Source organism: Leuresthes tenuis, unplaced genomic scaffold (assembly GCF_036924035.1).
Source record: "Leuresthes tenuis unplaced genomic scaffold, fLeuTen1.0.hap1 SCAF_19, whole genome shotgun sequence".
Taxonomy (NCBI): Eukaryota; Metazoa; Chordata; class Actinopteri; order Atheriniformes; family Atherinopsidae; genus Leuresthes; species Leuresthes tenuis.
In genome coordinates this window covers 266,680-286,454 of record NW_027325373.1, presented here as the reverse complement: position 1 = coordinate 286,454, position 19,775 = coordinate 266,680, and the positions used below count along the sequence as shown (strand labels likewise).

The 19,775-nt window shown below is 49.7% G+C and overlaps 2 protein-coding genes across 2 annotated transcripts; both read right to left on the bottom strand.

Annotated features, from left to right (window-relative positions):
* Positions 1–52: 52 nt before the first annotated feature.
* On the bottom strand, positions 53–10,609 carry wdr36 (WD repeat domain 36). Its single transcript, XM_072372006.1, has 22 exons — positions 10,390–10,609; positions 5,931–5,958; positions 5,725–5,825; positions 5,497–5,614; positions 5,269–5,401; positions 5,144–5,198; positions 4,719–4,851; positions 3,518–3,693; positions 3,324–3,444; positions 3,188–3,253; positions 2,965–3,054; positions 2,735–2,877; positions 2,536–2,653; positions 2,240–2,405; positions 2,053–2,161; positions 1,825–1,904; positions 1,498–1,605; positions 1,181–1,412; positions 991–1,107; positions 820–901; positions 406–593; positions 53–319 (listed from the first exon to the last, which is right to left on the bottom strand). The coding sequence occupies exons 1-22, from the start codon at positions 10,534–10,536 to the stop codon at positions 170–172; spliced, it is 2,661 nt and encodes an 886-aa protein (XP_072228107.1). The 5' UTR covers positions 10,537–10,609; the 3' UTR covers positions 53–169.
* A 473-nt stretch (positions 10,610–11,082) lies between these two features.
* On the bottom strand, positions 11,083–19,361 carry slc25a46 (solute carrier family 25 member 46). The gene is made up of 8 exons (XM_072372046.1): positions 18,871–19,361; positions 17,238–17,280; positions 13,809–13,866; positions 13,649–13,726; positions 13,470–13,570; positions 12,329–12,385; positions 12,101–12,158; positions 11,083–12,008 (listed from the first exon to the last, which is right to left on the bottom strand). Exons 1-8 carry the CDS (start codon positions 19,133–19,135, stop codon positions 11,412–11,414), a joined length of 1,257 nt encoding a protein of 418 aa, XP_072228147.1. The 5' UTR covers positions 19,136–19,361; the 3' UTR covers positions 11,083–11,411.
* Positions 19,362–19,775: the final 414 nt, after the last annotated feature.

The following is a 19,775-nucleotide window of genomic DNA, read 5'->3' as shown; positions in this document are numbered from 1 at the left end:
TCTGAGGAAGCAGCAAAGTTTCAAAATAACAGAAACACAAAATCACACGAAGAAGAATCAACAACTTTTAATCCAAAACCATGTGTGAGAGTGCATGTGTGAGAGTGCACGTGTGAGAGTGCACGTGTGTGAACATGTGTGAGAGTGCACGTGTGAGAGTGCACGTGCGTCACAGCAGTGCAGTCTTTGTGAACAACAGCAGACACAATGATTGGTCGAAAGATGCTCGTAGCTCCGCCCACCCTGCTTCTAGCCGCGATGAGAGGCGGAGCAGAGATGCCATGGCGGCGGCGTCCTGTGACAGCGCACGGAGGTGGAGCTGAGAAATAAACAAACAAACCTGATGGTAAACAAGAAACCGTGGCACTTTCACAATAAAAGAAAGCTACCTTCTGATTGGCTGACCTTTAAGAAAAGGGCCAAGTAGGCGTGAGCCAAGTCGAAGTCCCGCCCACTGACCAGCATGCTGTCAATCATCTGAATGAAGGCAAATAGGAGGCTACTGGCTCCGCCCCCCTCTGAAGTTAGGCAGGTGAGCTCCAGGGAGAGCGCTGCCGGCCCACAATCCTTCAGGAGGCGCAGCGGTCGATCGACTGCAGAAGTTATTGAGCTCATGTCAGAAGTAGGTGATTGACAGTTTAACGGACTCACCTGAACGCACCTGTCGAAGGTCTGTGACTGAAAACAACCGCCTGGATTTTTAATTAACTTAAATTATGATTAAAGAGCAAGAAACAATCCACATCTAATCAAACAAATCAGTAAATATCAGCTGAAATCTTTTGTCATAATAAATGATTAACGCAGGTCTGGACTCACATGACCCAGAATGCAGCGCCGACTCCAGAGCAGAACCAAACTCGGACCTCTGAGTCAGCGAATCCCAGGCCAGAACCTTCGACTGACACACAGGAAGCATGACCATATTTAGATCAACTTAAACACACAGAACACTCCGGGGGTTGGGTCCTGAGTTCTGATTGGCTCTACCTGAGTGTCCTGAGTTGCCGTGGGCAACGTAAACCGAGGCGTGAAACCAGGAACTGTTGGCAGGAAGAAGGGAGCAGCGGGTGGAGCAGTGGGGGGCGCCACTGGCTTGTTCCTCCTCTGTAAACAACACATGCGTCACACGGTGCGCCGCATCCTCCTCGCAGGTCGCACCTGTCAGCTGGCCACTCACCTTGATGTTGTCCAGGTGAAGCAGACTCTTCCATCGAGACTCCGGCAGCAGAGACAGCGTCACAAGCTCCGCCCCCAGCTGCTCAGCTGACTGGTACACGTCTTCAGCTTCCTCTGATGTCACTTCCTGTTCCTCCTTCTCCACGGTGACACCAGGCAGCATCTCCTCAGCTGGTTGGTAATCAGCAGGGAGGGGGCGGAGCCCCACAGGCCCACACAGACTCTTATTGGTCCTGAAGGAGAAGAGCTGCACTGTGATTGGCTGATAGAGGACTCAAAAACACAGTGATGTCATTGCTAACCACAGGCTGTTCTGACCAGAGGTAAATGCCCAGACTGTCCACGTGAGCCGTCGCCAGGAAGTCTCCTGTTGGTGACATGGACACGCACACCGGCGCCGTGGCAACCAGGAAGCAGTCGACCAGACTGAGGAGAGAAGAAGATCTCAGATTAGCTGCTAGCTTTAGCTGTTTTACTGCCTGTCCGTCCAACACAGTGATGTCATCAGGTTATTCTGGAGCGGACGCCATTTTGAATAAAAACAATAAAATCCAGCTGGTGTTTTCTAACTTTCTTCTTTTTAATTTTCATAGAAGCTGGGAAAGATGAAACCGAATAAAGCTACATCTGAATGTTGACACTCACCTTCCAGCGGGGATGTCCCAGGTACGCACAGTGCAGTCCATCGCCACGGTAACCAGCCAGCGGCCGTCAGGGCTGAAAGTCTGAGTCATAAACAGACGTTCATTTCTCTCTGAAACCAACCTGTTAGCATGTAGCAACATTTACACAAACTGTGCACGTTGCCTTCTACGTCCACATTATAGATCTGCAGAACAACAAACTGGCACCATTAGCAGCTTCTCAACCCACCATATCATTGATGTTGCCATGGTGGCCCGCAAACTTCCTCACAACTCTCCTCGTTTCTATGTCAACAATCACCAATGTGAAGTCATCCAGCGCTAAAGCTAGCATCCCGCTAACAAGGCGAAAACAAAAGAACATGTTAACATCAAGCTGACTGCTAGCCACCTAGCTTCATGCTAACAGTTGCTACCTGTCTCTATGTAGCTTTATGCTAGCTGGTGCAGCATTCAGCTTCAGCTCTGCTTCCTGTTTCCTCGTCTTGAAACGCCAGAACTTGAGCAACATATCAGAGCCAGTGGTGAGTGTCAGCTGGTTCAATGCGTCCGTGGCAACACCTCGCACCACGCCACTGTGAGCTGGAGCCGGAGAAGAGGAGGGATTTATGATGAAGACGAACACAACATACCAATCACACAACGGGTGAACACGCCTGTACACACACATTTATATACGTGTATTAGAAGCAACAAAAACGGGTGAACACACCTTTCTCGTTGTCACCATAGCAACCTCGGTGCAGACCAGACTGCAGGTTGTAGACGTCAACATGGCCACATGATGAGCCAATCACAGTAAAGTTACCACAGGAAGTGATGTCAACAGCCTGCGAACAAAGACAGGACGCCATGTGACAGAGCAACAAGGGGCGGGGCTTAGAGAGCCAAAAGTGTGAAGAAGCTGTTACCGTGGCCATGGCATCTCTTCTGGCACCTGGTGGCTGCAGGTGATAAGCTCCCATGGTGCACCTCTGGTAGTTCCATGTGGTTGTTGCTAGGCGACCGCGATGACAAGCAACGATGCCATCCCAGTCTGACTGACGAGTGACAGCTGTCAATCAAGAAGGAGAACGTCAGGTATTGTTAAAACGGGACTTTTTCTGTGTGGCGTTCAGGGACCGTGTGTCAGATTGCTCGCCTGAGGAGAACGCCGTGATGGCAGGAAGACGCAGCTCCTCGTACGACAGGCCTCTCTTCTTCTTCTTTTCCTTCTTCTTATTTAGAGAACCTGGAAAAAAACAGCAGCACATTCCAACCAGACTCCATGAATAATCCAGATCTTCAGGCCTAACTGAACACGACGTGATGATGAGCCAGTTTTCTGAATAGCGGCAGGTTGGAGGACCGAGGGTTGAGCTTACCGTGGCCCAGGTTCTTGTTGAACCGCTCGTGGACTGTGGAGAACGACTGAAGGGTCCCGTCCTGACCTGCAAACACAGCTCTGATTCACATGGAAACACCTGAGACGATCTATGTGACATATGCAGCGGCTTTTACCAGCACTGAGGATGTTCTTTCCATCGTTGCCATGGTGACGGATGGTGGTCGGAGGAGCACTGTGGCCTTGGCGACTCCGCAGTAGCCTGATTCCTCCCCCCTCTTGGTCAAATATCCACACCTGAGGTTGAGGAGATGTTTAAAAAGTAGGAAATCTTTTCAAGTACCTTTGAATAATCGTTTGTTTCTCTCACCTTGATGGCGTTATCGGCTCCGTTGGTGACCAATAACGGCTCTCTGTGGAGGAATGTTGCTGCGGCAACAGCTGTTCTGTGGGCGTGTCTGTGTTGGGCAACAAGCTGACGGCGTTCCAAATCCCAGAATGCAATGTGGCCCTGAGAACTGCCAGACGCCACAATGGGAGGACCGTCTAATATAAAAGCAGATGAGCAACAGGTGAGGAACAGGAAGAGCAACAGGTGAGCAACAGGTGAGGAACAGGTGAGCAACAGGTGAGCAACAGGTGAGCAACAGGTGAGCAACAGGTGAGGAACAGGAAGAGGAACAGGAAGAGGTGACAAACAGGTGAGGAACAGGTGAGGAACAGGAAGAGGAAGAGGTGACAAACAGGTGAGGAACAGGTGAGCAACAGGTGAGCAACAGGTGAGCAACAGGTGAGCAACAGGTGAGGAACAGGAAGAGGAAGAGGAAGAGGTGACAAACAGGTGAGGAACAGGTGAGGAACAGGAAGAGGAAGAGGTGACAAACAGGTGAGGAACAGGTGAGCAACAGGTGAGCAACAGGTGAGCAACAGGTGAGCAACAGGTGAGGAACAGGAAGAGGAAGAGGAAGAGGTGACAAACAGGTGAGGAACAGGTGAGGAACAGGAAGAGGAAGAGGTGACAAACAGGTGAGGAACAGGTGAGGAACAGGTGAGGAACAGGTGAGCAACAGGTGAGGAACAGGTGAGGAACAGGAAGAGGTGACAAACAGGTGAGGAACAGGAAGAGGAACAGGAAGAGGAAGAGGTGACAAACAGGTGAGGAACAGGTGAGGAACAGGAAGAGGTGACAAACAGGTGAGGAACAGGTGAGCAACAGGTGAGGAACAGGAAGAGGAAGAGGTGACAAACAGGTGAGGAACAGGTGAGCAACAGGTGAGGAACAGGTGAGGAACAGGTGAGGAACAGGTGACAAACAGGTGAGGAACAGCAACAGTGAGGAACAGGTGAGGAACAGGAAGAGGAAGAGGTGAGCAACAGGTGAGCAACAGGTGAGGAACAGGAACAGGTGAGGAACAGGTGAGGAACAGGAACAGGTGAGGAACAGGTGAGGAACAGGAAGAGGTGAGGAACAGGTGAGGAACAGGTATTAAAGGTATGCAGATGTCCCTGATTAAGATCGATGTCTTATTGATCTGACACACAGTGGCATTACATGGAGGTGAGTAGCGCACCTGTCCTAAAAGCCAGTGTGCTGATTGGTCCCCAGTCCTGCATGAAGGTCATCAGCGTCTCGTCCAAACGGATGTTGTGAATGATGATGCGGCCCGTTGCCGTGCCAACACCAACCACGTCCACCGCAGGACTCTGGGAGATGAAGTCTTTATTAGCAGGTTTCATTCAGGTTAATGAACTGTTAACGGTCAATAACAGCTTCTGCCCTGATCACCTGATTACTGATCGATCAGTACTGATCGATCAGACTGATCGATTCAGTTTACCTCAGTTCAGTTTATAAAGCACCAAATTACAACCAATCTCATCTCCGGACACTTCAAAGACACAGTACAAAGTAAAGCCAATTACAATCCGATTCTTAGATGATTTTAATTGATCAGTGAGCGATTGATCAGAACTGACTGAAAAACTGATAACTGACCTGCTGCAGAACGGTGACTCCTGCCGACCACCCGGGGAAGGTGAAGAGCAGCTTACTAAGGATCAAACACACATTTATTAACTCACAATGTCATCATCAACCTCATGACATCACCGCAGTCTCACCTGGTCTTGATGTTCCACAGCTGCAGTGCACCCTGGGAGCTGCCCAGCAGCACCTTGTTGAGGTAGGTGCTCGGGTGCATCATGGCCGACACGTTGAAGACGTTCGGGTCAAACTGCAGCCGCAGGTAGACATCTGAGGTACACAGAGAGCAAGGCATGATGGGTTACAGCACAGGTACGCTGCAGGAGCAGGTGAGTCAGGCTAAAGCCCCGCCCCTTCCAGCTCACCTCCCCCCTGCACGTCCCACACGATGACATCACCGCCGCTGTCAGCAGAGATCAGCTGATCACCCAGAGGAAGCAGCAGGCGCACTTCCTGTTTGTGTCCATGGTAACGCATCACCACCTGTAAGGAGAGCAAACAGGATCAAAAACTTTATTTAAAAACAAATAAATAAAGAAACAAAAGTCAGTCGAGTATGTTTGCTGTTGTTTCTGAACAAAGTTTTTTTTAACCTCTTTATTCCGGGCGAAGGCACAGATGAGCCGACCCGTGGCGGCAAACACCAACATCCTATCGGCCGCCAAGCAGGTGATGTCATCCAAGAGGCTGTTACCTAGGAAACCGCAGCAAGTTACATCACAGCACCAGAGCCAATCAGAGAATGACATCATGAGAATGAAAAAGTTAGAAAAATAAGAAAAGGAATCAAAGTACTCACTGATGGCAACGATCCCCAACCTGCTCACCTGCAGGTAATCAGTTTGTTAATAATTAGTTTCACACAGCGTTCTGACATTAAATCAGTTTTCAGAGACAAGAACATAGAAATTCCTACAAAACATTCAAGGGTAGAATGGCGCCACCCTGGTGAGAGGATGGAATAAGACACAAAATCATGAAGCGCTAAAGAGCAGATGTTTAGGATGCAGAGCCGGAACAAAATGGAGAAAAAAAGGAGGAGGAAGTTTAAACCATTTCTTCCTTTAATCATCAGGGGAAATGTGAGATCTGTGGTGGATAAAATGGACGAGGTCGTCCTTATCAGAGGACACAGCAGGAATATAAGGCTGCAGGAACAGCTCTAACAGCTCTCTGCTCAGCTTTAAGACTATCCGGGCAGACAGAGACTGCAGACAGAGCGCTAACAGTAAAGGAGGAGGATCACAGAGCTGGTTAACAACAGATGGTGGAATCCTGGACCTGGCTGCAGGAACAACTCTAACAGCTCTCTGCTCAGCTTTAAGACTATCCGGGCAGACAGAGACTGCAGACAGAGCGCTAACAGTAAAGGAGGAGGATCACAGAGCTGGTTAACAACAGATGGTGGAATCCTGGACCTGGCTGCAGGAACAACTCTAACAGCTCTCTGCTCAGCTTTAAGACTATCCGGGCAGACAGAGACTGCAGACAGAGCGCTAACAGTAAAGGAGGAGGATCACAGAGCTGGTTAACAACAGATGGTGGAATCCTGGACCTGGCTGCAGGAACAACTCTAACAGCTCTCTGCTCAGCTTTAAGACTATCCGGGCAGACAGAGACTGCAGACAGAGCGCTAACAGTAAAGGAGGAGGATCACAGAGCTGGTTAACAACAGATGGTGGAATCCTGGACCTGGCTGCAGGAACAACTCTAACAGCTCTCTGCTCAGCTTTAAGACTATCTGGGCAGACAGAGACTGCAGACAGAGCGCTAACAGTAAAGGAGGAGGATCACAGAGCAGGTTAACAACAGATGGTGGAATCCTGGACCTGGCTGCAGGAACAACTCTAACAGCTCTCTGCTCAGCTTTAAGACTATCCGGGCAGACAGAGACTGCAGACAGAGCGCTAACAGTAAAGGAGGAGGATCACAGAGCTGGTTAACAACAGATGGTGGAATCCTGGACCTGGCTGCAGGAACAACTCTAACAGCTCTCTGCTCAGCTTTAAGACTATCCGGGCAGACAGAGACTGCAGACAGAGCGCTAACAGTAAAGGAGGAGGATCACAGAGCTGGTTAACAACAGATGGTGGAATCCTGGACCTGGCTGCAGGAACAACTCTAACAGCTCTCTGCTCAGCTTTAAGACTATCCGGGCAGACAGAGACTGCAGACAGAGCGCTAACAGTAAAGGAGGAGGATCACAGAGCTGGTTAACAACAGATGGTGGAATCCTGGACCTGGCTGCAGGAACAACTCTAACAGCTCTCTGCTCAGCTTTAAGACTATCCGGGCAGACAGAGACTGCAGACAGAGCGCTAACAGTAAAGGAGGAGGATCACAGAGCTGGTTAACAACAGATGGTGGAATCCTGGACCTGGCTGCAGGAACAACTCTAACAGCTCTCTGCTCAGCTTTAAGACTATCCGGGCAGACAGAGACTGCAGACAGAGCGCTAACAGTAAAGGAGGAGGATCACAGAGCTGGTTAACAACAGATGGTGGAATCCTGGACCTGGCTGCAGGAACAACTCTAACAGCTCTCTGCTCAGCTTTAAGACTATCCGGGCAGACAGAGACTGCAGACAGAGCGCTAACAGTAAAGGAGGAGGATCACAGAGCTGGTTAACAACAGATGGTGGAATCCTGGACCTGGCTGCAGGAACAACTCTAACAGCTCTCTGCTCAGCTTTAAGACTATCTGGGCAGACAGAGACTGCAGACAGAGCGCTAACAGTAAAGGAGGAGGATCACAGAGCAGGTTAACAACAGATGGTGGAATCCTGGACCTGGCTGCAGGAACAACTCTAACAGCTCTCTGCTCAGCTTTAAGACTATCCGGGCAGACAGAGACTGCAGACAGAGCGCTAACAGTAAAGGAGGAGGATCACAGAGCTGGTTAACAACAGATGGTGGAATCCTGGACCTGGCTGCAGGAACAGCTCTAACAGCTCTCTGCTCAGCTTTAAGACTATCCGGGCAGACAGAGACTGCAGACAGAGCGCTAACAGTAAAGGAGGAGGATCACAGAGCTGGTTAACAACAGATGGTGGAATCCTGGACCTGGCTGCAGGAACAGCTCTAACAGCTCTCTGCTCAGCTTTAAGACTATCCGGGCAGACAGAGACTGCAGACAGAGCGCTAACAGTAAAGGAGGAGGATCACAGAGCTGGTTAACAACAGATGGTGGAATCCTGGACCTGGCTGCAGGAACAACTCTAACAGCTCTCTGCTCAGCTTTAAGACTATCCGGGCAGACAGAGACTGCAGACAGAGCGCTAACAGTAAAGGAGGAGGATCACAGAGCTGGTTAACAACAGATGGTGGAATCCTGGACCTGGCTGCAGGAACAACTCTAACAGCTCTCTTCTCAGCTTTAAGACTATCCGGGCAGACAGAGACTGCAGACAGAGCGCTAACAGTAAAGGAGGAGGATCACAGAGCTGGTTAACAACAGATGGTGGAATCCTGGACCTGGCTGCAGGAACAGCTCTAACAGCTCTCTGCTCAGCTTTAAGACTATCCCGGCAGACAGAGACTGCAGACAGAGCGCTAACAGTAAAGGAGGAGGATCACAGAGCTGGTTAACAACAGATGGTGGAATCCTGGACCTGGCTGCAGGAACAGCTCTAACAGCTCTCTGCTCAGCTTTAAGACTATCCGGGCAGACAGAGACTGCAGACAGAGCGCTGACAGTAAAGGAGGAGGATCACAGAGCTGGTTAACAACAGATGGTGGAATCCTGGACCTGGCTGCAGGAACAGCTCTAACAGCTCTCTGCTCAGCTTTAAGACTATCCGGGCAGACAGAGACTGCAGACAGAGCGCTAACAGTAAAGGAGGAGGATCACAGAGCTGGTTAACAACAGATGGTGGAATCCTGGACCTGGCTGCAGGAACAACTCTAACAGCTCTCTGCTCAGCTTTAAGACTATCCGGGCAGACAGAGACTGCAGACAGAGCGCTAACAGTAAAGGAGGAGGATCACAGAGCTGGTTAACAACAGATGGTGGAATCCTGGACCTGGCTGCAGGAACAACTCTAACAGCTCTCTGCTCAGCTTTAAGACTATCCGGGCAGACAGAGACTGCAGACAGAGCGCTAACAGTAAAGGAGGAGGATCACAGAGCTGGTTAACAACAGATGGTGGAATCCTGGACCTGGCTGCAGGAACAACTCTAACAGCTCTCTGCTCAGCTTTAAGACTATCCGGGCAGACAGAGACTGCAGACAGAGCGCTAACAGTAAAGGAGGAGGATCACAGAGCTGGTTAACAACAGATGGTGGAATCCTGGACCTGGCTGCAGGAACAACTCTAACAGCTCTCTGCTCAGCTTTAAGACTATCCGGGCAGACAGAGACTGCAGACAGAGCGCTAACAGTAAAGGAGGAGGATCACAGAGCTGGTTAGCAACAGATGGTGGAATCCTGGACCTGGCTGCAGGAACAACTCTAACAGCTCTCTGCTCAGCTTTAAGACTATCCGGGCAGACAGAGACTGCAGACAGAGCGCTAACAGTAAAGGAGGAGGATCACAGAGCTGGTTAACAACAGATGGTGGAATCCTGGACCTGGCTGCAGGAACAACTCTAACAGCTCTCTGCTCAGCTTTAAGACTATCCGGGCAGACAGAGACTGCAGACAGAGCGCTAACAGTAAAGGAGGAGGATCACAGAGCTGGTTAGCAACAGATGGTGGAATCCTGGACCTGGCTGCAGGAACAACTCTAACAGCTCTCTGCTCAGCTTTAAGACTATCCGGGCAGACAGAGACTGCAGACAGAGCGCTAACAGTAAAGGAGGAGGATCACAGAGCTGGTTAACAACAGATGGTGGAATCCTGGACCTGGCTGCAGGAACAACTCTAACAGCTCTCTGCTCAGCTTTAAGACTATCCGGGCAGACAGAGACTGCAGACAGAGCGCTAACAGTAAAGGAGGAGGATCACAGAGCTGGTTAACAACAGATGGTGGAATCCTGGACCTGGCTGCAGGAACAGCTCTAACAGCTCTCTGCTCAGCTTTAAGACTATCCGAGCAGACAGAGACTGCAGACAGAGCGCTAACAGTAAAGGAGGAGGATCACAGAGCTGGTTAACAACAGATGGTGGAGTCCTGGACATGTCCCTGAGAAGGAGCGTCTCTGCAGCCCAGATGTTGAACTGTTGCGTGTTTTCGTGCACGCGCTGCTATTTGTGACGGACACGTATTACTGAGCAGCATCAGTGGATCATCGATCGCAATCAATAAAGCTGATCTTACATTGAATGTGTGGAAGCTTCTCCCCACCGCCGTCACCACGTAGAACTCCCGGTGCTTCAGGTGGTATCGGAGCGCGTGCGGCACGTGGTTGGAGTAAAGACCCAGAACCCGGAACCCGGAGAACAAAGAGCTGCCGCCTCCCGGCATATTTACCGGAAAACAATCTGGTCAATAAACTAACAAATAAACAAAAAGCGAATGGGGCGGAGAGTCCAAGCTCGTCAGGAGATAAAACACATGGGGGAGCATCGGGGAACTGAGTCCGGTCGGAGACAGGAAGCAGAAAAAAAAGGTTCCGCTCGAAGAAAAACTTCATTCCGCTTTTTTTTTTTTTTTGTTCGTTTGTTTTTTCAAAAATCTTCTTTTTTAAAAACCAAATAATCAAGAGGGGATGTCATGAAGTCTGGAGCTGGTTTATCTGGTCGGCTCCTTCTGTTTTTACAGACCATGAACCCCAAAAACCATTTAAAGATAAAAACGATCAAATCACAGACGGAACCAAAACAAGTTTCTGATCAATGAACCAAAAAAAAGAAAAAACACGTTTAAGGAGCAACAACTGAAGCTTTTTGTTTTACTTAATCAGAATCTAAACAAAACTGAAGATAATAAACTGAATTAAGCGCTGATTTCTGACGTCACTGAAACCAGCGCAAGACGGGAAATGATCACGTGACACGTCGGGATCAGATGAGTCGCTGTTTAATTCAGAGGAACAAAAACTTTCATTTATTGATTTTTACGTTAATGAGTCAGAAATAATTTAATAATTTCGCATTTTTACACATTTATACAGAAATCTGACAGATTCATGCTACAACACAGGAAGTGATCCAGTTGCCGTGGTGACAGATGACAAAGTGATATCAGGAGGGCGTGTGGTTGCAATAGAGATCAAAAAGTCACATGATCACTTCCAGCATGTCATCAACCAATCAGACGTCATCTGGCTGGGTCTCATTAAAAGAAACGTCCCGTAGTCGTGGTGACAGGAAGTGATGCGGCGTATCCATGGAAACGCTCTAGCTGGCCTTGGTGTCTAGCAGCAGCACTCTCAGCACCGTCCTGGCGGCGGCGAGCAGCGCTCCGTGCAGCGCATACTGAGTCACCAGCGCCCCGAAGCCGCGGTAGAATCCGGCCCTGCCCTCCTTGCGGCTGATGGCGTGCAGGCAGTCGGAGAAGCCGTCGTACTGCGTGTTGACGGGCAGCACCAGAGGGCTGCCACCATTTCCTGCAGCGACCACGCCATCGGTGGCGTCAATGATGGTGCGTGTGCCCTGCAGCCCGAGGCGGTGCAGCGCCGTCTCCAGAGGGTACAACGCCACGTCTGCCACCAGAGACCCTGCCCACGCCGCTGCCAGCTCAGGGAAGTAGGCGTCCAGAGGGTTGGAGGGGTCCGTCCGCTGCTTCCTGCCCTGCTGGTGCAGCCACAGCGCCACCCGCTGGACTGAGGCGCCAATGGCGTAACGCAGGATGGCGTGCAGAGCGGCGGGAAGCAGCAGGCAGCTAAGAGGAAGCAGACGGCGGCTGTGAGGAGCGCCAACACCCAACAGCCGAGTCAGACCCTCACGGACACAGTCCAGCATGCCAGAGGCCGACTCGTCCCGCACGATCTCGCTCTAAAGACGCAAGAAGACAGACGGTCAGATCGGATCCCCGGCAGGTCGTCAATAACCAGATCGGTCAGGATCAATAATCAATAATCAGTCACCTGGACAGTCTCTATGAGGCTCGCACAGTAAAATGGAAGCGCCACCACCGCCGTTAACCTGCAGGGAGACAGCCGTCAAAAACAGATACAGAGGGGGCGGGGCTTCGTGGTGAACAGGTGAGACAGACTCTCAGAGCCGCTGACCTGGCCACGCCCCCTCAGGTGGAACAGTAAAGTCAGAAGAAGAAGAAGAAGAAGAAGAAGAAGAAGAAGAAGAAGAGAACTGACCCTTTGAGCAGTAAATGTCCTGCCAGCTGTTTCCAGCTCCACCTGTGAGGAAGCTCCCTGCAACACACACACACACACACAGACACAGAGACACACACACACACACACACACACACAGACACAGAGACACACACACACACACACACACACACACACACAGAGACACACACACACACACACACACACACACACACACACACACACACACACACACACAGAGACACACACAGAGACACACACAGAGACACACACACACACACACACACACACACACAGAGACACACACACACACACGCACAGAGACACACACACACACACACACAGAGACACACACACACACACGCACAGAGACACACACACACACACACACACACACACAGAGACACACACACACACACACACACACACACACACACACACACACACACAGAGACACACACAGAGACACACACAGAGACACACACACACACACACACACACACACACACAGAGACACACACACACAGTTATAGAACCCGTCTGCTGTCCGGCTGTCAGACCAGAACAGGACGGACTCGGACCGGGTTCCACTGCAGCTCCGAACAGCTTCAGTCAGAACCGGTTTAACTGAACCGGTTTAACTGAACCGGTTGAACTGAACCAGTTGAACTGAACCAGTTTAACTGAACCGGTTTAACTGAACCGGTTTAATTGAACCGGTTTAACTGAACCGGTTTAACTGAACGGGTTTAACTGAACGGGTTTAACTGAACCGGTTTAACTGAACCGGTTGAACTGAACCGGTTTAATTGAACCGGTTGAACTGAACCGGTTGAACTGAACCGGTTGAACCGCCTTCAGTGACAGATCATGATGGAGCTTTTATTCGGTCTGGACTTCAGAACTGGGCCGCAGATGTTCTGACTCGTCTCACAGGAGCAGGTCCTCAGCGGTCTGCAGGTCAAAGGTCAACCGGATCAGACCTGCAACCTACAGCCCCGCGGGTCAGAGCCAATCAGAGCTGAGGAGCTACCCCCTCTCTGCTGTGATTGGCTCTGACCTCTGAGTTCTTCTTCTGCATATTAAGGCGTTCGGGGAACCAGTGGAACCAGGAGGTCCGGGTTCGGTTCTGGTCCAACCACGATGTTGTGGGTGTGGTTACCGTGGCAGCGGCGTGAACTCGCTGATGATGCCCTCTGCTCCCAGCGTGACCCCGTGGACGATGAAGGTGCTGCCCATCCCCTTCCACAGAGCCTTCACCCCCTGTTGGACCAATCACAGCCATCGATCAGTTTGACCGTGTTATTGATCCTCGGAGCAGGAGGCGGCGTGCTACTTTACCTGAGCCTTGGTGATGGAGGACATGACAGCGACGGCACTGAACGGAGTCAGGTGGTAGCGGCGGGCGTGGTAGTTCACCTGAGAGCAGGAAACTGCATCAGTAACAGGACGGGTTATTGATCAGTTATTGATCAGTTATTGATCAGGAGGCTGCTGGTACCTGACACTGTCTGCGGAAGACGATGCAGGGGTGAGCGAGAACGTTCTCTGTGAACAGGCTGCAAACACAGAAAGATTCTCATTAGCCATCTGCAGGAGAGCCCGGTTCTGTTCACAGGTTCTGTTCAGAGGTTCTGTTCAGAGGATCTGTTCAGAGGTTCTGTTCAGAGGATCTGTTCAGAGGATCTGTTCAGAGGTTCTGTTCAGAGGATCTGTTCAGAGGATCTGTTCACAGGTTCTGTTCACAGGTTCTGTTCAGAGGTTCTGTTCAGAGGTTCTGTTCAGAGGATCTGTTCACAGGATCTGTTCACAGGTTCTGTTCACAGGATCTGTTCACAGGTTCTGTTCAGAGGATCTGTTCACAGGATCTGTTCACAGGATCTGTTCACAGGATCTGTTCAGAGGATCTGTTCACAGGTTCTGTTCAGAGGATCTGTTCACAGGATCTGTTCACAGGTTCTGTTCAGAGGTTCTGTTCACAGGATCTGTTCACAGGTTCTGTTCAGAGGTTCTGTTCAGAGGATCTGTTCAGAGGATCTGTTCAGAGGTTCTGTTCAGAGGATCTGTTCAGAGGATCTGTTCACAGGTTCTGTTCAGAGGATCTGTTCACAGGATCTGTTCACAGGTTCTGTTCAGAGGTTCTGTTCAGAGGATCTGTTCAGAGGATCTGTTCAGAGGTTCTGTTCAGAGGATCTGTTCAGAGGTTCTGTTCAGAGGATCTGTTCACAGGATCTGTTCACAGGTTCTGTTCAGAGGATCTGTTCACAGGATCTGTTCACAGGATCTGTTCAGAGGATCTGTTCACAGGTTCTGTTCAGAGGATCTGTTCACAGGATCTGTTCACAGGTTCTGTTCAGAGGTTCTGTTCAGAGGATCTGTTCAGAGGATCTGTTCAGAGGTTCTGTTCAGAGGATCTGTTCAGAGGATCTGTTCACAGGTTCTGTTCAGAGGATCTGTTCACAGGATCTGTTCACAGGTTCTGTTCAGAGGTTCTGTTCAGAGGTTCTGTTCAGAGGATCTGTTCACAGGATCTGTTCACAGGATCTGTTCACAGGTTCTGTTCAGAGGATCTGTTCACAGGTTCTGTTCAGAGGATCTGTTCAGAGGTTCTGTTCAGAGGATCTGTTCACAGGTTCTGTTCAGAGGATCTGTTCACAGGTTCTGTTCAGAGGATCTGTTCACAGGTTCTGTTCAGAGGATCTGTTCAGAGGTTCTGTTCAGAGGATCTGTTCAGAGGATCTGTTCACAGGTTCTGTTCAGAGGATCTGTTCACAGGATCTGTTCACAGGTTCTGTTCAGAGGATCTGTTCACAGGTTCTGTTCAGAGGATCTGTTCACAGGTTCTGTTCAGAGGATCTGTTCACAGGATCTGTTCACAGGTTCTGTTCAGAGGTTCTGTTCAGAGGATCTGTTCAGAGGTTCTGTTCAGAGGATCTGTTCACAGGTTCTGTTCAGAGGATCTGTTCACAGGATCTGTTCACAGGTTCTGTTCAGAGGTTCTGTTCAGAGGATCTGTTCAGAGGATCTGTTCAGAGGTTCTGTTCAGAGGATCTGTTCAGAGGATCTGTTCACAGGTTCTGTTCAGAGGATCTGTTCACAGGATCTGTTCACAGGTTCTGTTCAGAGGATCTGTTCACAGGATCTGTTCACAGGATCTGTTCACAGGATCTGTTCACAGGTTCTGTTCAGAGGATCTGTTCACAGGTTCTGTTCAGAGGATCTGTTCACAGGATCTGTTCACAGGTTCTGTTCAGAGGTTCTGTTCAGAGGATCTGTTCAGAGGATCTGTTCAGAGGTTCTGTTCAGAGGTTCTGTTCAGAGGATCTGTTCAGAGGATCTGTTCACAGGATCTGTTCACAGGTTCTGTTCAGAGGTTCTGTTCAGAGGATCTGTTCACAGGATCTGTTCACAGGATCTGTTCACAGGTTCTGTTCAGAGGATCTGTTCACAGGTTCTGTTCAGAGGATCTGTTCAGAGGTTCTGTTCAGAGGATCTGTTCAGAGGTTCTGTTCAGAGGATCTGTTCACAGGTTCTGTTCAGAGGATCTGTTCACAGGTTCTGTTCAGAGGATCTGTTCACAGGATCTGTTCACAGGTTCTGTTCAGAGGTTCTGTTCAGAGGATCTGTTCAGAGGATCTGTTCAGAGGATCTGTTCACAGGTTCTGTTCAGAGGATCTGTTCACAGGATCTGTTCACAGGTTCTGTTCAGAGGTTCTGTTCAGAGGATCTGTTCACAGGATCTGTTCACAGGATCTGTTCACAGGATCTGTTCACAGGATCTGTTCACAGGTTCTGTTCAGAGGTTCTGTTCAGAGGATCTGTTCAGAGGATCTGTTCACAGGTTCTGTTCAGAGGTTCTGTTCAGAGGATCTGTTCAGAGGTTCTGTTCAGAGGATCTGTTCACAGGTTCTGTTCAGAGGATCTGTTCACAGGTTCTGTTCAGAGGATCTGTTCACAGGATCTGTTCACAGGTTCTGTTCAGAGGTTCTGTTCAGAGGATCTGTTCAGAGGATCTGTTCAGAGGTTCTGTTCAGAGGATCTGTTCAGAGGATCTGTTCACAGGTTCTGTTCAGAGGATCTGTTCACAGGATCTGTTCACAGGTTCTGTTCAGAGGTTCTGTTCAGAGGTTCTGTTCAGAGGATCTGTTCACAGGATCTGTTCACAGGATCTGTTCACAGGATCTGTTCACAGGTTCTGTTCAGAGGATCTGTTCACAGGTTCTGTTCAGAGGTTCTGTTCAGAGGTTCTGTTCAGAGGATCTGTTCAGAGGATCTGTTCACAGGATCTGTTCACAGGATCTGTTCACAGGTTCTGTTCAGAGGTTCTGTTCAGAGGTTCTGTTCAGAGGTTCTGTTCAGAGGATCTGTTCACAGGATCTGTTCACAGGATCTGTTCACAGGTTCTGTTCAGAGGATCTGTTCACAGGTTCTGTTCAGAGGTTCTGTTCAGAGGTTCTGTTCACAGGATCTGTTCACAGGTTCTGTTCAGAGGTTCTGTTCAGAGGTTCTGTTCAGAGGTTCTGTTCACAGGATCTGTTCAGAGGTTCTGTTCAGAGGATCTGTTCAGAGGATCTGTTCAGAGGTTCTGTTCACAGGATCTGTTCACAGGATCTGTTCACAGGATCTGTTCACAGGTTCTGTTCAGAGGTTCTGTTCAGAGGTTCTGTTCACAGGATCTGTTCACAGGATCTGTTCACAGGATCTGTTCACAGGTTCTGTTCAGAGGTTCTGTTCAGAGGTTCTGTTCACAGGTTCTGTTCAGAGGATCTGTTCACAGGTTCTGTTCACAGGATCTGTTCACAGGATCTGTTCAGAGGTTCTGTTCAGACGTTCTGTTCACAGGTTCTGTTCAGAGGTTCTGTTCAGAGGTTCTGTTCAGAGGTTCTGTTCAGTTACAGTTCTACATCATACTGATCAGTTAGTTTCCAACCTGACGAGTCCGATTCCAAAGCCGGCGAATCTGTTCAGCTGCTCTGCAACAGGAACAAAGACAGAGTCCGTTAATGGAGGAACACGGCCAGTGGGCGGGGCTATGACATCATCAGCGTGCAACACGGCGGCTCCCTGAGGAAGTTCATGATGTCCAGTTAAATCCTGAGAGAAACACGGAGCTCTGGTTCCAGCCCCTGGAAGAACCCAAACTAAGACTAAAACCCGTTCTGATGGGAGGAAAGAGGAAGTACAGGTTAGCTAACCCTGACCCCTGCTGACCTCTGACCTCTGAGTAATGAGCAGGGCCGCTGCTGCACATGCTCAGTGCGGTCCTGCCGGTTTGTTAGTTTCAACTATGAAACAGCTGACTGGCATCAGCTGATCTGATCATGTGACCACAGGAACGCTTTCCAACGGTTTAATTCCCATAACTACAGAGTTTCTCCTCCACAACTTTATTTAAAAAGCATCAACACAGTCAACGACAGCCCAGTGTGAGATCTACTGCTGCTCAGGATCTACTGGAAAGACCCCTGTGCCCGAGGCTGTTTACAGGGAGGAGGTGACCTCACAGATGCCTGCTCAAAACAACATCTCTCAGCCTGTTTTATAAAACCTCTGCAGATGTCTGGTCTTCAGCCTAAAAGAGCTCCTCTGGCTTCCTCCCGCATCCAATTCAAGTCCCTGACGTTAGCTACAAAGTGAGTAACCACTGGTTTTCCTTCCATGGAGCTTACGTTTAGCTGTGATGTAACATCTTCATTTCTGCTAAATGCAGAAACATAAAGTCAGGAAACCGTGTGTGGCTATTAAAATCTACACCGTCTTTAATCTCATGTGAGAAAAACAACAGAAACAGCCCAATCTGTGCAGTTTCATTTATTCTATTTGAACCAGCTCCACTCAAAGTAAACAGCGAGTTCGACACATTTCAGCTGGGATCTCAGATTTCAGGGCAGCCTGAGGACCCGGCAGCACCGGCACATCCCTGAGAAGCAGAACCAGAGATCCATCTGTGGAGCCATCAGAGTTTAAAACGGATCATTTATTTTCTCTGCTCTGATCACAGAATTAGCTCATCTCACAGAAAACCTGGCAGAATGTTAAAGGTTTCACTCAACAAACACCAAGAGAAAAGGTCACAACAACTGAGCTGTAAGAGCAACAGATTTATCCTCCAGGCTACATCCCCACAGCCCCCCAGAGTCAGGCTGCTGTCAGCGGCTCAGGTCAGAATACAGACCTCTGTGCTTTTCACTGATGGCATGAAAGTAGCAGGTGAAATGTTCTGCTCTACTTTGTCTGTTTAAGATGAACTCTGGTCAAAGACAAACGTTTATTTCAAAGAGTTGACGCATAAAAAAATACAGAATTATTTCCCTCTATTTCTACACTATGCAAACACCTGCTAACACCTGCTAACACCTGCTAACACCCGCTAACACCTGCTAACACTGCTAACACCTGCTAACACCCGCTAACACCCGCTAACACCTGCTAACACTGCTAACACCTGCTAACACCTGCTAACACCTGCTAACACCCGCTAACACCTGCTAACACCTGCTAACACCTGCTAACACCTGCAAACACCTGCTAACACCTGCTAACACCCGCTAACACCGACCTACCGGCAGGCGGGACTCCGGGCTGCGGAGCGTCCCAACTGGCTGCGACTCCGGGACCTCCGTGTTCACTCAGCGGATCCTCGTAGAGCGGTGTCCGCTCTCCGGGGTACAGGTTGCGGCTGCCGGGGATGTCCGGAGGCGTGGTAACCCAGTGCTGCTGCTGCTGCTCGGCGAGGGCTCCGGCACTCCGGACCGGGTATCCGGCCCCGTACAGCGAGTCGCCCCGATAGCCGAGCCCGTCGAAGCTGTCTGGCCGTCTGGAGGCCATCACGGGGTCGGTGCGAGGACGGAGAGCGGCGGGACTGAGAGTGAGATCCGGTTATCGGGCACCAGAGGAGGGCATGAAATGGGACAGATGGGACCCTGAGACACCGCGCAGGATTTACTCAGAGGCAGGAATTGATCGTCCGAAATTATCTGACCCGCAGCAAAACATCTACCTGTTACCCGGAAACGCTGCTCTTCTTCTGCACTTCCGGTAAGTGTGGATGCACTGTGCTGCCCCCTGTAGGTGAGAAGAGGAAACACAGGAGTCACCAAACACCGGGCTCAGGGCTCCGCTATGGAGAGAAAAGCGCCTCAAACATCTGTGCGTGCGGAGCACATGACTTGTGTGTGTACTACTTAATTTGTGTGTGTACTGCTTTATTTGTGTGTGTATTACTTTATTTGTGCGTGTACTACTTAATTTGTGTGTGTATTATTTTATTTGTGCGTGTGTATTACTTTATTTGTGTGTGTACTACTTTATTTGTGTGTGTGTACTACTTTATTTGTGTGTGTACTACTTAATTTGTGTGTGTATTATTTTATTTGTGCGTGTGTATTACTTTATTTGTGTGTGTACTACTTTATTTGTGCGTGTACTACTTAATTTGTGTGTGTACTACTTAATTTGTGTGTGTACT